Raw genomic sequence first — 18,643 nt, 5'->3', positions numbered from 1 at the left:
ACAATACTAAAAATTCTGTTCTATTAAAAAAAATCCCTTTTACATGAATTTGAAAGCAAGTAACAAATTGGCATTTTTTATGGATGTTTATCTTTACTTGTTGGCATTTTTTATTTGCTTATTTACTCTCTTTCACGGTTCATTTTAATACATTACAGGTGTGAGTTTTGTGTAAAATTTCATTTTTAAAAATATTTACAATAAAAGTAATAATGAAAAATAACTTGGATGATGATAGCCAGAATAGGCTTATGTGCATGCTTCACATAATATCATCCCTAAATTTTTTTTATACAAGATTAATGGGGTATGTTACTATTATTATTTTCTTTTAACTTAATGTAAATACAACAAAGAACAATATGTACATATTCAAATCATATATAAGTGATTTAAAAAACTTTTAATTAGGTGTAAATGGAATCATATGTCTGTTTTTTATTTTTATTTTTGGCTGAAAATATTGTAGAAATATCACAAAAAATTAATGAATATTATGAAATATAATGTACTAAGATTTGCATTCTTATCTATTATTTGATTTGCTACATTTTCCTGCCAGTTATAGCCTCATTGGACTACTTTAGTTAATCTTGTCCGGGTCATTTTTTTGATGAGCTTTTGACTGAGTTTTGTTTAAAACTTAATTCATTTTTCCATGTTGTCACCATTTATAGAGTTACATATTTCTCTCCACAGTGAACCAGTTTTCTCATCCTGTCAATACAGAAAGCTGGCAATCTTTTTTTTTCATGACCTTAGAATCAGTCAGTTCATCAACTGAGGTGAAATGAAAACCCTTAATATCCTTTTACTAATTAAAAAAAAGAAAAAGTGAAAACTGCAGGCACCAAACTGATGAGTATGAAGGATATGAAATAGGTTAAAATTTCAACTTCACTTTAGTTCCCATGGCACCCACCAACTGCAAAGAAATTTTTTCCGAATCCCATTGCTGCTGTAATATGTCCTATTCTTTTTTCAATGTATATCTGGGTGATAATGCAACAGGTCATTTTGAATCAATAATTTCACCTTCTTTTGATGCTTTTCATCAGTCACAGAAACTGGCTGACCATTGCGAGATTCGTCTCAACATTCACTTTACCAGCTTTTGGTGCGCAGAATTTTATTGCCCACCTACTCACAGTACTTCAATCAGCAGTTCATTATAAATGGCTGTTCGACAACAATGAATGTCTAGTGTTCACTTTTTCTGCTAATAAAAATACAACCAATGTATGTTGTTTTAGATGCATTGATATAGCAGGCATAATCAACTCAATGTAACAATGATGACTGACAGAAAATGAGAAGGGTAGGGTCAGTGAGTTTTGGGATATTAGTGATAGGGGATGACACTACAAGATATCAGCATGTTGCTTTGTACAACATTTTGCTCTCCTGTTATATTCGTGTGCATATTTCAGCTGTCCCTTGTAACACTAAAATTTATAAAACAAGGTTACATTTGCAGTTAGAAATTTCAATAAATATCAAAACAATTGATAATAGGCACTATTTTATATAATGCAACTATTTATTATTTTTCAAAAAATTTTGTGAATTCTAGCTTGGCTGAATTTCATTTTCCTATATGTAATATCTTCACTAATAACTAATACCTTACGTGAATTCAATTTTTTAAACACCAGCTTGTTTTATAATGAAATTACTTCACAAATATTAATTTTTTATAATTATGATAGGTAAACTGTAATTGTACTGATAAATAAAAAAAATAAATAAACAGTTTTTTTAAATAACATAAAAACTATACATGATACAATATTTTAATCACCCTAACTTTTCTTAACCTATGGAAAATAATTACCTTAATGAAACATTATGGACAACCATGAAATTACAGTTTTGCTAAGCTTGACGGGGACTAATAAATCCTGAATACTTATTACACTATGACTGCCAACTGTAAGAGTGAAATCCTTTTAAACCATATTTCAGGGATTAGAGTAACTGAATTAAAGGGCAAACAATCAAAATGGCCTTTTAATGACCCGACTGAAAATTCAGTTAAACAGCTAATTAGAATGGGATTGACAGCTGCAGAACGAACATTATCAAACATTCAATGATACACATCATTCCAAAACAGGTGTTCCAGAAATGTTCGAACAATGGAAGGAGAACTGAACAAAGTATGTTAATGTTTATCACAATTATTATCATATTTTGAAGATTAGAACAGGATCCAAATGCGTAAGACATTTTTTCTTTAATATCCTAAGGTCAAGTACTTTTAACAGTCCTTATATACCTGACAGGGCTGCAATAATGCAGTTGACACTCTCTCTATGAGTATGTCTGTTTCTTTCTTTTTGGCATGCACATGAGAAGTGATAAGACTGAAAGGAGAATAGTTCTAGGAAAGCTTAGCTAAGTCAAATTAGTCTTTTTTTTTTTTTGTAGTTTCCTTTAGTTACCGAATAATATGTATATGCTTAGTATTTATGTATTATTAACAGTAAATTAAAAAAATTCAATGAAATGAACTATTAAAGAAGCTTTAATTACCTTAAAGAAAGCTTCAAAGAGGAAATCTTTTTGTGGTTCATTTTGTATAGTTTCATCTTTTAATAAATCACTATACTGCATTTTAGCAGTTTTTAAATTACCAGCAGCTTCATTTTCTAATGCTCGACGTACATTTACGCTAGCTAATTTTTCCTCAAATATACCTTGAACTATGTCATCTTCTCCCATGCTTCTGTAGATCCTTCAAATAAATAAAAAAATTTGTTTCTATAAAATATGACAAACGTTTAAAAAAAAACCACACTACAGGAATAATTTTATAAAATACAATCTTACATACAATACAAGGGTAAGTCAATTATTATCCGCAATGTAGTTATAAATTTTATTGTAATACAAATAGGAAACTATTATGTGCATCATTTTTTAACATAGTCCCCTTGCATTTCAACGCACTTAGTCCATCATTGCACAAGCTTTCTGATGCCCTCATAAAAGAAGGTTTTCGGTTGGACTGTGAGCCAGGAATGCATCGCTTCTTTCACTGTTTCGTCCGAGATAAATTGACCCTTAATGCCTCTTTGAGTGGACCAAACAAGTGGTAGCCAGAAGGGGCAAGATCAGGACTATACGGAGGATGAGCCAATACTTCAAAGTTGAGTTTCTGGAGCGTTTCAGCAGTGTGGGCAGCAGTTATGTGGCCGGGCACTGTCGTGCAATTTGGGCGTTTGTTTCGAATTGCAGGCTTCAGCTTGGCAGTAAGCATCTCACTGTAATGTGCATTATTTATTGTCGCACCCCTTTCCTCATAATGTTCCAGTACTGGGCCTTGTGAGTCCCAAAAAACTGTAAACATCAGTTTTCATGCAGATTTTGGTTGGCTCTTGACCTTTTATTTGCAGGGTGAATTTGGATGTTTCCATTCCATACTTTGTTGTTTACTCTCCGGCTCGTAATGATGGATCCATGTTTCGTCACCAGTGATGATTCTGTCTAAGATGTCCCATTCACTACCATAGTGATCCAAATGTTTTTGGCAGATGTCCAAGTGCATTTGTTTATGCATCTGTGTGAGTTGCATTGGGACTCATCTTGCACAAACTTTATGAAACCCAGGTCTGTTGTGGATAATTTCGTAGGCAAAACTGTGACTAATTTGCAGACGATGTGTCACTACATCAATAAATAATCGTCTGTCTGAAAAAACCATGTCACGTGCACGCTCAATGTTTTCTTCATTTGTGGCGGTAAACGGTCGTCCGGCTCCTTCATCGTGCGTAACACTTGTGCTACCATTTTTGAATTTTTCAATCCATTCATAGACTCTGTTGTGGCAACACACTGTTCCCATACTGTACTGAAAGTTTTTGATGAATTTCGGCCCCTGATACATCTTCTGACTACAAAAAACACATCGCTGAACATTGCTCTTCTTTAGTGCAAACAGAAAGTGGAGCAGCCTTAGTAAAGGCAGGGAAGCAATAATGGAACTAACCTAGCAGCATCAAACCTGCACAGACATAACAAGAATTAAGCCACATATGCGTCATCAATGCAAAATGACAATACTACCAACATAAACATAAATATAACTAAATTATAGATAATAATTGACTTACCCTCATATAACCATTTTATATATATATATATATATATATATATATATATATATATATATACTAGATGCGACAATAAAGTAATGAGTCTGATTTTTCTTTGCAAGATGTGGCAACCCTGCAGCTTGCATAGGCACACTATCTTTGACCTTGGTCTATAAGCTACTTCTAGTCCAAGCAGCACATTGATGCAACTGCTCAGTCGTGAGTTGTGTTGCAACACGTGTATGTGTCTCTCATCACAGAAATGAAACTGCAAAATATTGCGCAATGGTATGCCATTTCTTTTTGCTTTAAAGTGGGTGAAAACGTGACGACAACTTATGGTGAGATTCAGAAGGCTTTTAGAAAGGAGGTTATGTCAAGAGCTCAAGTTTTACGGTGGCATAAAATTTTTAGTGAACGAATGTTGAAGATGAAGACCGCAGTGGACGACCATCAACCTCACAGACAGATGTCAACTTGACCAGGGTGCGCGAAATCGTACAATCTGATTGAAGATTATCCGTGAAAACGATTGCAGAAGAACTCAACATCAATCGAGAAATGGTTCGTCTAATATTAACTGAAGATCTTGGTATGAAAAAGATTTGTGCAAAAATGGTCCCCAAAAATCTCACACAACAACAGCGAGAAACACAGAAAAATGTGGCAGCCGATCTGTTAGAGGAAGATTTGTTGAGCCATGTTATCACTGGTGATGAAGGTTGGTTTTTTCAATACGATCCAGAGACAAAACGCCAAAGTTCGCAATGGTGCTCAACAGGATCACCAAGACTAAAAAAAGCTCGCATGTCAAAGTCAAAAGTGAAATGCATGCTTGTGTGCTTCTTCGATTCCAAGGGAATTGTTCATAAAGAGTGGGTGCCTCCTGGTCAAACTCCAGTTAACCAATATTTCTACAAAGAAATTTTAGAAAGACTTCGTAAACGAGTTCTTCGTGTCCGTGCCAACATTGCTGGTAATTGGATTCTGCATCACGATAATGCGCCATCCCATACTGCTCTGTCAGTACAGCAATTTTTAACCTCAAAACAAATTTCAGTACTACCACAGCCCCTTATTCACCAGATATCGCTTCATGCGACTTTTTTCTATTTCCAAGAGTCAAACTGGCGGTCAAGGAACACCATTTTCAAACAACACAAGATGTCCAAAAAGCTGTGACGAGGGTCTTGGAGGATATTACAGAAAATGAGTTCCAGAAATGTTACCATCAATGGCAGAAGCGCTGGAATACGTGTGTGTGCAATCAGAGGAGAACTACTTTGAAGGAGACAAAACTAAACATGACTAAAACGGTAAGCAACATTTTTTTTCACATCAGTCTCATTACTTTATTGTCACACCTCATATATACACACAAACGAGGGTTATTTTTTTTTTCAAGGCCCGATCGATCATGAAATTAAACCGCAATGAAAATAAAAAAATTTTATTTCTAACAAGTACTTACATTGTTACGCTATTTCTCTTCATAGTCGCCACTCCGATTTAGACATTTGTCGTAGCGTGGTACCAACTTTCCAATACCCTCATCATAGAACGGAGCCGCCTGTGTTTCAGCCATATTTCTAGTCTGCAGCTCGACGTCTGTGCCAAAATTTTGTCCTCCTAGCCAGCGTTTCATGTGAGCAAAGAGGTGAAAATCGGATGGAGCCAAGTCCAGGCTGTATGGTGGGTGATCAAACACTTCCCAACGAAAACGCTGCATGAGCTTCTTTGTTACAGCTGCAATGTGCGGCCTGACTGCCTGCATCATGAATGTACGTCCTGCTTTAAAGTTCCTGCACCATTGTCGCACTTTGCAGTCACTCATTGAAATTTCATCGTACACATTACTTATTCATCTATGAATTTCAGCTGCATTACACCCCTCAGCCTGAAGAAATCGAATTACCACACCCACTTCACACTTGGCAGGAGATGCTATTGTTGTAGACATGTTTACATGCTAGCTGCGTGTTAAGAACTAAATGAAGTGACGTGACATGATTGAAGGCCATACTAGAGATGCTACGCAACACATATGCGCAAAGGTTCATCCGATTTTTGCACAGGTTTTTATTTTGTGACTGATCGGACCTTGAAAAAAATAACCCTCTTATATATATATATATATATTTATATATTATGATAAATACATCAGTGTTGCGTTCAAATAAATGGAAGAATGGTATGGCTGGAAATAATTATTTGCTATACTCTTCTCCCAAATAAAACAATAAAATTTTGAATTATTTAAAAATCTATTTTGAGTCTATTATTTTTATCTAAATGTTGAAATGGATAGATGCTAACGCTTTCTATGCAACTGTACGGTCTCCTGTTGTGGCTATTTAAGTCTGTTAATAAATTCAGTCCATAGTACACGAAAAGTTTATTAATTATATAATCTTCCTTTAACGCTATGGAAGACTCGTGTAATAAAATATTCATTAAAGAAATCATAGACTGCTGCATTTGCCCAATACTAGTTCCATCCAACATACACGAAACTCGAAAACTCTAGAAAACTTTCATTAAGCTGAGATCACATAAGAATACCTGGAAATGTAATATATGCATGAAATGTTCCAAATCAAAAGTTGGAGATGAAGAAAAACTCTAGAATATACTGTTCACTCAGTAAAGGAAAGTATAATGAAAATTATCAATATCAAATTTAATGAATTTGAAGAAAAATAACTCATCTGAGTATAACAGTTGAGAATATCAAGATTTCACTGGATCAACCTAAAACTGAAAATGAAACATTAAAACAGGAATGGTTATCTCTATGAACTGAAAACATGAAATACTGGAGTGATTTAAATGAATTACAACAGTACTTGTGAATTGACAACCTAGAAATGAATGGAATTCCAGAAACACAAAACGAAGATATCTATAAAGTTTTAGAGAACGTGGCCATAGGAATAAATAAACCGTTCAGCGAAGATGAGGTATTGATAGCCCATAGGATTAAAAAAATCAAAGGTAAAATTAAGCCTATTATATGCAAATTAATCCACAGACATACAAAGATGAAATGGTTGGCTGTCGCAAAGGGAAAGCGATCTCTTAAAACTACTAATTTGGATGCATGGCATCCTCAACAATTATTTAAATCAATGAACATCTTACACAACTGAATAAAATCATCGTAAGTAGAGCTAGGGAACTTAAAAAACAAAACAAGCTTACTTATGTTTGGGTGAAAGAAGGAAAAACCTGACTCAAGAGCCATCAGACTCCTCAATGAGGATAATATTGCTCGACTAAAAAATAAGTACAGAGCATATTCATAAAGTAAGGGCTGTTTGATCATTAAAAAAAATTAACACATGAGAAAAGGTTTTCACTTACAGTTTTAGTTTACTACATGTCTACTTCACTTTTCAATATAATCACCATTCAGTTCTATATATTTTTCGTAACGCTTTTAAGTTAATTATTATCTGTTTTGAACCCTTGTTTTTTTTTTCATTAAAATTGATGCCTGCACCAGTTTCTTTAACCCCCTGCACAGACGTTCGCCACCTGGGAATTGAACCAGTTGATAATGGCAGTCTTGAGTTTCTCATCGTTTTCAAACCGTTGTCCACAAAGCCGCTTTTTCAAATGCAAGAAGAGGAAGTAGTTGCTAGGTGCAAGGTTGGGATTATATGGAGGTTGGTCAAAAAGTTCCCAACTAAATTCTTGAATCTTCTTCTTAACAGCGGTGTGAAGATGCACAGCTGGATGACAGTTTGCCATGTCGTCGATTTTGGATAGCACGTCTCAGTTTGCTAAGCATTTCGCAGTACACATCAGCTGTAACTATTGATCTAAGTTTTATGAAATTAACCGAAATGACACACCCTTTTCATCCCAAAAATCTGTAGCCAACATTTTTCGACTCTAGTACAGAGATTGCTTAAAGTTTTTTGGTTTTGAAGAACTTGAATGGCGCCAATGCACTGACTGTTGTTTCAATTCTACACTGGTGTAGGATTTCCATGTCTTGTCACCCATAACAATGTGGGAAAACAAATCATCTCCATCTTGTCAATAGCGGCCCAAATGCTCGCCCACTGCACATTCTTTACTCTCTGTGTTGGGCAGTGAGCATTTTCAATACCCACCTTGCACACAATTTTTGATATCTGAGCTTTTCTGTGACAATAGCATACATAAGGTGTGTTCAACATGAGGAAATTCATCAGCCAGAGCACTAGTTGTCAATTGCCGATCACATCGCAGTTTTTGGTTCACTTCTTCAATGATTTCGTGGCTCTGAATACCGAGCCTGCCACTCTATCTTCATCATGCGCATTTGTGTGGCCATTTTTAAAGTCTTGACCTCATTGTCTAACCTTTCCTTCACTCATTACTGTAGGTCCATACACTAGACAACTCCCAATGAATTTCAGCAGCTGAAGATCATTTTGCACACAAAAATCGCATCACATCGAGCACTTCACAACTGGCAGGAGAAACGACTGTCACGGACATTGGGATCTGCATTCATTCACTGGCAGGTGAACAACTACTGAATCAAAACAACAACTGCAGCGGCTTCATAAGTAGCTGGTAGATGGCCCTGCATGTGTGAAACTGTGTTCAGACTGGCTAATATTTAAGTATAAGCTGACAACCCTTACTTTATGAATGTGCCTCATAACTTGTTTACAAATTGCAATATCTGTATGTTGATTCTGATATATTTCCCTAAGTTTCTATATGTTTTACTACAATTGTGTAGGTATTAATTTTTTAATGTGTAACAGAAAAATGAATATTTTTTGGATTTTATTGATTATTCAGATTGCAGGTATTAATTTTAGCTCGACAGGAATTGGGTAATTTTAGAGATTTCTTATTAGTTTTTTCCATTTCTTATTAGACTTTCTATTAATTTTAACTTTTTTATTTTACTATTTATGCTATTATGCCTTTTAATAATGAATTAGATGATCTGATATTGTATGATACAATAAAAGTAAATGATTTTTTTTTTAATTGTAATCTTTTATTATATTTTAACCATAAATATGACCTAAATATAATTCATATGAATATAAGAAATATAAGAAAAAATTTTGATGAAGTAATGGTAAAGTTAAGTTTCAAATTATTATATTGACTGAAACTTGGATCAGTGGACATTAATTTAATATCAGTTTAGAAGGTTATAACGTACTCATTCAAAACAATAAATTTCACAAAGAGTAACAATATAGTTTATTTATAGATAAAATATTAAACATAAGATAATGAAAGTAGAGTTAGAAAATGCAACTTCAGTTGGTATTAATTTCAGAATTGATAATGGGAACCACAAACTGATTGATGTTTATGTTAAGGCAAACTGATTGCCTTTCCAGAACATATATTCTTGCCTGGTTAGCTTAGATGCTTATCTACAGAACATACAGACAGATGATAACGTAGTTTTAATAGGGGATACAAATCTGAATATTCTTGATAATAATAACCTGATAAATGAGTTTCTTAGTATTATGCAACTGTATAGATTTAAATCATATATAAAAAAATCTGCACGATTACAAAACAGTCGATGGCAAAATGCAGTTAAACAGCTGCAATGACCATATTTTCTTTAAGAGTGGTTCTGTTGGGCAGAGTAATGTGGTGGGGACAATCCTGAGGACTACTATCACTGACCACAACAACTGTATACTTCATTTCATATGAAACTTACAAACTTTGAAAAAGATAAGACAACAACCAATAATATTATCAATAAAATAAATTATGATGAACTTAAATCTAGTTTAGATAAAGAAAATTGGAACGATGTATGCAATAATAATACTGATAATATAAAAATATTAGTAACAAATTTTATAAATAAACTTACTGATTACTTAAATAAAAATAAACAGATTATTAAAATACCACATAAAAATAAACCTCTAAAGCAGTGGATCACTCCCGAGCATGGTAACTGCAATGAATGAAAGAGATAATGCACCATAAATTATTAAAACAACAATTCCATACAAAAGTAAAAGATTATTATAAGAAATATAGGAAGACATTATGTAATAAAGAAAGCAAAAATTGATTATTTTAATAAATTCTAACTAAATAAAAACAAAATTAAAACAACATGGGAATGTATTATGAAATATTAGATATGAAAAAAGAAATTATGCAACCAAAAATTTAATCTAATAAATTAAATAAATACTTTACTAATGTAGGAGGAAATTATGCAAATAACAAATCTACCTCTTTTTGTTAGCCCTCTATTAATATTCTGTTTCTTAACTCAAAAAATAATACTGAAATATTAAATTTAAAAAAAATTTAAAAAATAACTCATCACCTGGAATTGATAGCTTTAATGCTTCTTGGTTAAAATAAATAAGTAACTATAATAAAACCACTCGAGTACATAATAAATATATGTTTTATTGAAGGAGATTTCCCTATTAAATTTTTAACAGCCAAAATAATTGCAATGCATAAATCAAGGGATAAAAACAACCTGGTAAATTATAGACCGATAAGTCTTGTTAAGTAACTTTTCCAAAATAATTGAAAAAATATTAAAAACTGAATAATAAAGTTTTTTGATAAAAATAATTTTAAACATAAAAATCAATACGGCTTTCAATCTGGAAAATCAACAAAAGATGCAGTTTTACAATGAACTAGAATAATTACCAACAATTTTAAAAAGCTATAAGACTATAGCAATATTTCTCAATTTAGCTAAGGCATTTGACACAATTCCTCACAAAATTTTAATACATATACTGAATAACTGCAGTATATGAGGACCAGTAAAAGAACTGTTTGAAAATACCTTCAGGGTAGAACTCTAATTTTGATTTTAAATAATGCATGCAGTACTATAAAACAAATTAGTCAATTACAATGAATTATGTTGTTTGTTAAGTGTTGTTTTATAATACAATACTAAAATGTTATACTTTGTAATACTTTTTTATTTAACAGAATATATTTTTTAATTAGTGTAATTTTTAGTCATTTTTTATACCTAGCTAAAAAGAAACAAAACATGTTGTTAAAAGGCAGTAAAATCGGTAATTTTTACTGCTTATAAGTTCTTCACTCTTATTTGGATTACCAAGAAAGCTTACATTACTGGGAGTCTACCGTACTGTACTAACATAACAAGAATAAAAATTTGATTTTACTGGGTATGTAATTTTTCATGGATTTTTTTTTTAACAACAAAGTTTAAGAAACAATTCTAATGTTACATTTTAGACACTTACACCTATAAAATGTTTTAGATTAACTTGTAATAAAAAAGAAGAACACTTGTAGTTAATTTGTTTTCATTTACAATAAGCAATATAAAAATATATTTACATTGATAAGAATGAGTAAAACTTTTATATGGTTTGAAATTCCAACCAGAGTACAATAATTATAAAACTATTTAAAGTTGGTATGACAATACCTATACAACATCTTCACTTAAAAATAAAAATGGATTTTTTCAGTATTTATTTTGTTTTATGGTAATAATAAAAAAATGTGAAGATTGTTAACAATCAAATATTCCAGCCATCAGCATGGCATGAATTGCCTTGCCAACTACATATGCAGATGGATAAGAAATGTTAGAACATTAGTATAAATGGTACATCACGTCAAAACATTTGTTTATACTACTTACTGTGACAACTGTGCCCAAAGTGCTTTATCTGAAGATTCTGCTGAAGTTTTACTCTTTTTGGAAGGAGATGGTTCAATACTGTTATTATATTGATTTAATTTATCTTCTAACAGTAATGCACCTGAATTCAGTAAACCACAATTCTTTGAAACTGTAACAAATATATAAATAGGCACCATTCATATTAGGTCAACTTCAAAATAATTTTAATTTTTAATTAGAAAAAGCAAAAAACAAAATTCTTACCTAAATTCTAAAAGAAAAGTTATAATATTAAAAAAGTAACAAAAAAAAATCTGAGAAATTATTTATGAAGTGTAGCATAATTAAGCATTCTTCCTATTTATTACATCTTCTACCAAGATCATTCAATTACATTTGATTATAACAGATCATATTAAGCTGGAAAACTACAAATATAATACCTGAGTAATACAAGAGGAAGGAGATACGCTAATATCGTACATTTGTTTGAATTCATGTAACTCTAGAACAGCTGTATTAATGTTCATATAATAGGTATAAAAAATTCCTATTAATCATGAGAGAAGCAATAGATAAAAACTAAAATATATATGAAGTCTGTTTGAAAAGAATTTATCTATATTTTTTTCTTAAAAGTACTTTGAATGTGAATGGTAGAAACTTGGTAGAGCTTTGTCAGTTGTTGACCAGCAGCCATTGTGTGTTAGCATAACAAGTGCTTTTCGGTTTTTTATTGCATAGTCTTGGAAAGTATTAAGCTGTACCAGGTTTTACCAAAAGCTTAATGATACCTAAAGTGAAACAATTCATACAATTAAAAAGGATGTTGAAAATGAAGCTATGAAATTATACAAAATAAAGAGTGATTTAACTGTTTTAAAAATGACCAAACTTTAGCTGAGTAACAAGTGTACTGGCTGAATATTAACAAACCGAAATCCAAATGTTATTATCAACAAGCAAGATTTGATAATGGTAAAAAGTAGTCCTACACCAAAGAAATTTCAAACGACATTTGGATAAGCAGTAGTTGTGTGCATATGATCTTAATGGCCAATTTAGAGATGGACCAAATGAGTGCCAAAGGTGCTTTTGCTTTAGTAGAAATAGATTCATTTTGATGTTACACCCACCAACAGTGATTCTTACGAACAATGATGATGAACAATGGGCATATTGCTATGACCTGTAAAAACCAGACTGGTGGTAATCATAAAAGTTACAATTGGATCACAATAATGCACCTACTCATTGTCATGTCTACTACAGAATTTCTTGGTCTAGTTCAAAATTCCTCAGGGTTTCCAGGCACCTTAATCTTTAGACATAGCTCTTTGTAATTTCTGGCCAAGCTGAAGTGTTTGCTGAAAGAGTCCTGATTTGACAGACAGCTGAAGGCCAAAATGACGAATGTGATAGCACTGGTGATAACCATTCCCAAAGAAGACTGTGAGAAATATTTCTAACAACCAAAATAAGTTATATGAGTGTAGTTTCAAGAGGATTGCTATGATGGAGTCAAGAATTGGAAGGTAATTAGGTAAGCTACTTTTTTTTCACTGGTCAAACATATCTTATACGTAAATTACAATTAGGTAGAAACAGAATTATGGAAAATAGATGTCAAGTACCCAAATAAAATTTTAAATTATTTGAATGTCATTACATGGGATAATAAATAAAAGTGAGCAGCTTCATAAAAGGCCCTTCCAAAAGAGAAGTGGTTAAAATTCAAATCAAATCTTAAAATAAACAATTATATGAAATAATAATCTTCCAAAAATGGAAAGATGTTACACAGAATGTAGAAATTAAGGTTTATTTAATTAGTATAATTTAAAAATTTATCAAAAGTAAATTTTTTTTGTAAAACAAAACGTTTAATCATAATTTAAAATAAATTGGTCAGAGGATTTTTTATACATTCAGGAAATAAATTAAAAATAGTAACAAAATGACTTTATGACTTTACTCTTACCAGCCAATGTTCAATTTTTTTATCTTGTTCAATGAAAGTAAATGTTGTAATTCTTGATTTTATAAATAAATCATTCATTATTATTTTTAAGTACATCTGTAAATATAAATGCAAAAAATACTGAACCATTTAATTTATTGAATATTGGTCTCTATACTCATAAACAATAATCTGGCAGTATATTTGTGTAGTCCAAAAGGATATTTGGGATATTTGAACTAGTACTGAAGTAAAGTAAAATAAAACAGACCCTTACCCTTACCACCACTCATAGAAATAGTAAATATTGATACCAGAAACAATTTATATCACCAAAATTGGCAAAAAATTCAACTTTTATAAATTCTGTACTTTTATGAATACGAACACAAAGTCTAATTTTATAAAAGTAAATTCAACAGTTATTAATATTCACAAATATTAATTTTATTCTAATCGTGAGACTCATCATCATATTTTCATAACTTAAGGATAATGCTGGAAGAGGTACAAGAAAGGCTCAGACATGAAGCAATTTTTTATTCATTCCAAAAATAGAACTTCTGAATAAGAACTTTTAGATGCGATAAAACAAACAATATGATTTTATCACCATGAAAAAATTTATCATTCAACAAGATACTCAAAAAATATTACATTATAAGCAACACAAATTATACTTCTAACGTTAATAGAAACATGATTCATGTTATACAACTATAAATTGTACGTTTACTTAACAAGTACAGCGTTTCTATGTTTAATGTTAATTAAAATCGAAGTAAACATTTAGTTTTGAATTGCTCAAGTAGAATTTTGTAAAATCCTGTAAGAAATTATCTATAAGTATAGATATAGTGGCAAAAAGAGATTATAGCATTTAGAAAGGAATAACAATTAAGGGTTTGGGAGATATCATTTATAAATGTTTAAAGAGCACAATATTTGTTGAGCCAGAGAAGTGTCTGAAGACATCTTCCTGGAGCATCCTATCATCTTGGGAGTGAGGATGAACATTTTCATTTTCTATCAACATAAAAAACATTAGCCTTTTAAGAATAATGAAACTAACATTTTTAATTGCCAATAAGTAATGCCTTCATTCAGCTACAAACCACTCTGATACGATACTATCAAATTTTTTTTATTAGTAAGAAGTGCAGAAATAATGATGTTTAATGCTAAAAAAATGTTTGAAGAATTACTTCTCAAGAAAACACAAAATTAAACAAACAGAACAATTTCATTTTATTCAACTTGCAAATTTTTATGTGAAAACCATCTTTCATGAATATAATAATTATAATGAAGGAATTTATTTTACCATTTTAACCAAGTTAATGTTTACAATCAATTTACATAAACTAAATGTATAACCATTTAATGATCTAAAACAATTAAGGGATATAACTGATAAGACAATTTATTTTATAAAAGTGTAAATACAGGGAAACAACTTCACCTTCAGTAATCTGGACGGAATCTAATTTAAATAAATCATTAAATCTGAATGCAATTTCAAAAATAGTTGAAACAACTACTGGTGTCTTTGTTTTTAATAATATATTGTAAAATGATTTATTTAAATTTTCTATTAGAACTTTTGTATCCTTTTCCATGTTCTTTAAAACACTTTCCACCAAGGATACCATCAGTTGGCCAGCAAATACTGAGTCCCTCTGTAAAAGAAATGAAAAAAAAATTAACCAACAAAAAATAAAATGAAGCAAAATATCATCAATTCAGTTATCAAGCATTAACATTTTGATTACAAAATATATAAATACAAATCATACTGAATAATAATAATAGTGACATATTGTTTTTATCTGTAAGAATTTATATTTAATTAATAAATACAAAAAAAAAAAAAAATAACTTACAAGATCAAAGAAAGATACATCACACTAGACTGAATTAAAAAGTGAGATTTAAAAAATAAAATCTTATTAATTTATAAAATTAATTTTTAACCTGGTAAACTAATTAAAAGATGGTTGTAATTACATTACATAAATTAAAACTGAATGTCACAGATTGCTGTCTAGCCGTAAGTTTAGATATTTAAATGTTCAATATAGAGATTGTTGCATTTTAAAATGAATACTTACTTTTAACATGAAAAATGGAAGTAGGGTGACTGACTGTTTGGAAGCAATTCAGTACAATGTCAAAAGAGCAAAGTATTATAAAAAATTTGGAAAGTAAACAAAAAAACAATATTTAATAACTTGGTTTGCATAAAAATGCTAACAACAACAGACTTCAATTTAACAAAAAATATATGTATGATCACAACTTAAAGGAAAACTAAAATAACTGTGACTAAAAGTTAATACAAATAAAACTTGAACGGAACACCTTATTTTGAATGGAAGACAAACATTATTAACATTTACTTGAAAAAATGTTTGTTATTAATATTCTAACATACTTGCAGAATGCCATCAAAGTATGGTGCAACACCAAGATTAGTGAGTGATATAAGGGCATTTAGTAGCTCCAAGCTGGAATTTTGATATTATACAGCTATCAGGAAACATAATTTCAATAGTTACATGCAATATTTTCACATGAACTTAGGGATAACTTGTTTTGTACAACATTGAGAACCCACATAATCTCCGCCTTAGAAACATTGTCTTTATAACAAAAAGAATTAATTTTGTTGACATTTTGAGTAAATGAAGTCAAGGATTCAAATGTATCATTTGCTGCTGAAATGTTATTACTCTGACCAGAAGATCCAAGCAGAGAACCCATAGATATATCACAACCACTGTTCTCACAACTGTTGATCAAAGTTTTAGTCTGCTGAAATATCACTGGGAGATAAAAAAATTGTCAGTGAAGACTGAGAATTCCTTATCTTAATTATTTCATGATGCTGCTTTTCTTTAGTGTGCAAAGACTGCCTTTCAGCCCATATTGCCCAGTCCAAAATGTTTTTACACACATCACAAAAAGCATGATACACATTTCTACCTCTTCTCAACCAACTGAATTCTGGGTGTAAATTTAGTTTAACCACTGATCATTAAACAGAATCAAAATTCAGTTTGAACAAACCATAGACAGAGCTCTGACATTAAAAGAGGATGTTGAATTTTAATTCTGTACAGTTTTTTCCTGAATGATCACACAGTTTTGTCATTTCCTTTCTAAAACAAAATAAAAGACACAAAAATGATGAGTAGCAATAGTTGAAGAAGTTTCCTAAGTAGTGAGATCTACATGAAATCAATAGAAAAAATTGATGACAAAATCAAAATTGCAAAAGAAATTTCAAAGATGATTGGTTATATTAGCTCACTGCAATAAAGTGAGTTTGGTGTGACACAAATTTTAGCAGCAAAATGTAAAAGACACTTCCAAATTTTAATTAACAAAAAAATAATTTAAGAAGTATAGTACTGGTCTCAATATGAATGTCAATGACCTTTATTTTATAAAAATTAATAATAATAACTAGTGAAAAGCAATAAAACTAGGGAGGCCTCTTTGAAGGAAAAAACATGGTGGCAAAAATGTTACACAATTTTTATTTGTCAAAATAAAAAATAATATTAGTCATTTCATAATTTTTCAAAATGTACTACAGCTTATCAGAAGTAAAGAATCATTACAACACTTCATTACACACTTTTCACCTTCATTACAACACTTTTGGATATTTGAATTAGCAAAACATTTTATTACCTTTTATTATTATTATAATAATAGATGTGTATTACTTAACTTAATTAATCTTAAGATTCATGTTATTCCTCCATACGATTAAATTCTATTTAATACCACCTAGTTCATAATATATCTTACCTTAGTTTTTCATGAAAAAGTATTAATTTTTTAATTTAATGTTGTGTAGTATTTTTAAAATTATATTAATTAATTACAATGTAGATTGTAGACATAGATAAAGATTTTTTCAACATTATAGAAATTACAAAAATAAAAAAATAATAAATTAAGTTAATCTAATATGGAAGACCATCAATAAACAATAAACATTCTATTTCTGATATTAATATAAATTTAGAAATATTAGAAATTAATAAAGATGAAAGATATATTTTTCATCTTATATATATAATAATCTGTCTATACATTTTTAATATATAAAGATACAAACAAAATTTCAATTTGTAAACCAACAGACAGTGTTTGAGGGGACAATCTTATAAAATCTACAACAGCAGCATAATATTTATTACTCACATAATAAATTAATAGGCAATTTTCATTATTTTGTATTTTTAATATGCAGTTTAACTGAATATTTCAATCACAAATGAGGATGCAGGATCCCATGAAAGTACTTTCACAGTAAAATTAAGATATGACTTATCTCAATATTCTATACTAGGTAGTTTATATCAATAGAATTTAAAATATAATTTAATAGAACAGAGAGATAATATGAATGAGAAATAATATGAAACATTAATTTCAGTAAATTATATATATATATATATATATTTAGACTAATATAAGCTGGAAATTTATGCATGGAAATATGAAATGGGAATATTGCAATAGAAATTTACCTATTTAAGTATTTCAATATTTGCAGTAATCATGAATATTTAAGGATGCACATCATAAATCATGTCCAGATTAGAATGACAAGTAAATAATTTGATCATAAAATGCAAGATTATCACTAACCTCTTAAGGTCTGTCAGACTTCACATTTACCATGGAGATATATACAACTAAAAAATATCATTCACACTTCCTTTGTATCAACCAAAACACTTTAACTTCAAAACTTATGTACAATGTAAAAAGTTATTTTCACTTTTTTTAGTTTGGTTGAATGCAAAATCATTAACACCCACATTATTTTATTACTCTTCAAACATTTTTCAATTTTTTTGTGATGCAGTCAGTATGATTTTAAAAAAACACTGTTAAGTCAGAATTATATACAAAAATTAAAAAATG

The 18,643-nt window shown here is 30.4% G+C and overlaps 1 protein-coding gene across 1 annotated transcript in view; it reads right to left on the bottom strand.

Moving 5' to 3' along the window:
- Nucleotides 1-18,643, bottom strand: part of LOC142332775 (DNA-dependent protein kinase catalytic subunit-like) — a 366,245-nt gene that overhangs the window by 92,255 nt on the left and 255,347 nt on the right. The window contains exons 46-48 of the mRNA XM_075379394.1: nucleotides 15,159-15,375; nucleotides 11,755-11,905; nucleotides 2,536-2,737 (exon numbers count right to left, since the gene is read on the bottom strand). Of these exons, the coding sequence (XP_075235509.1) occupies nucleotides 2,536-2,737; nucleotides 11,755-11,905; nucleotides 15,159-15,375 (570 nt within the window). The remainder of the gene's footprint in view (nucleotides 1-2,535; nucleotides 2,738-11,754; nucleotides 11,906-15,158; nucleotides 15,376-18,643) is intronic.

Source organism: Lycorma delicatula, chromosome 1 (assembly GCF_047948215.1).
Source record: "Lycorma delicatula isolate Av1 chromosome 1, ASM4794821v1, whole genome shotgun sequence".
Classification (NCBI taxonomy): Eukaryota; Metazoa; Arthropoda; class Insecta; order Hemiptera; family Fulgoridae; genus Lycorma; species Lycorma delicatula.
The sequence above is the reverse complement of the archived record's forward strand: the minus strand, read 5'-3'. Positions and strand labels throughout refer to the sequence as shown.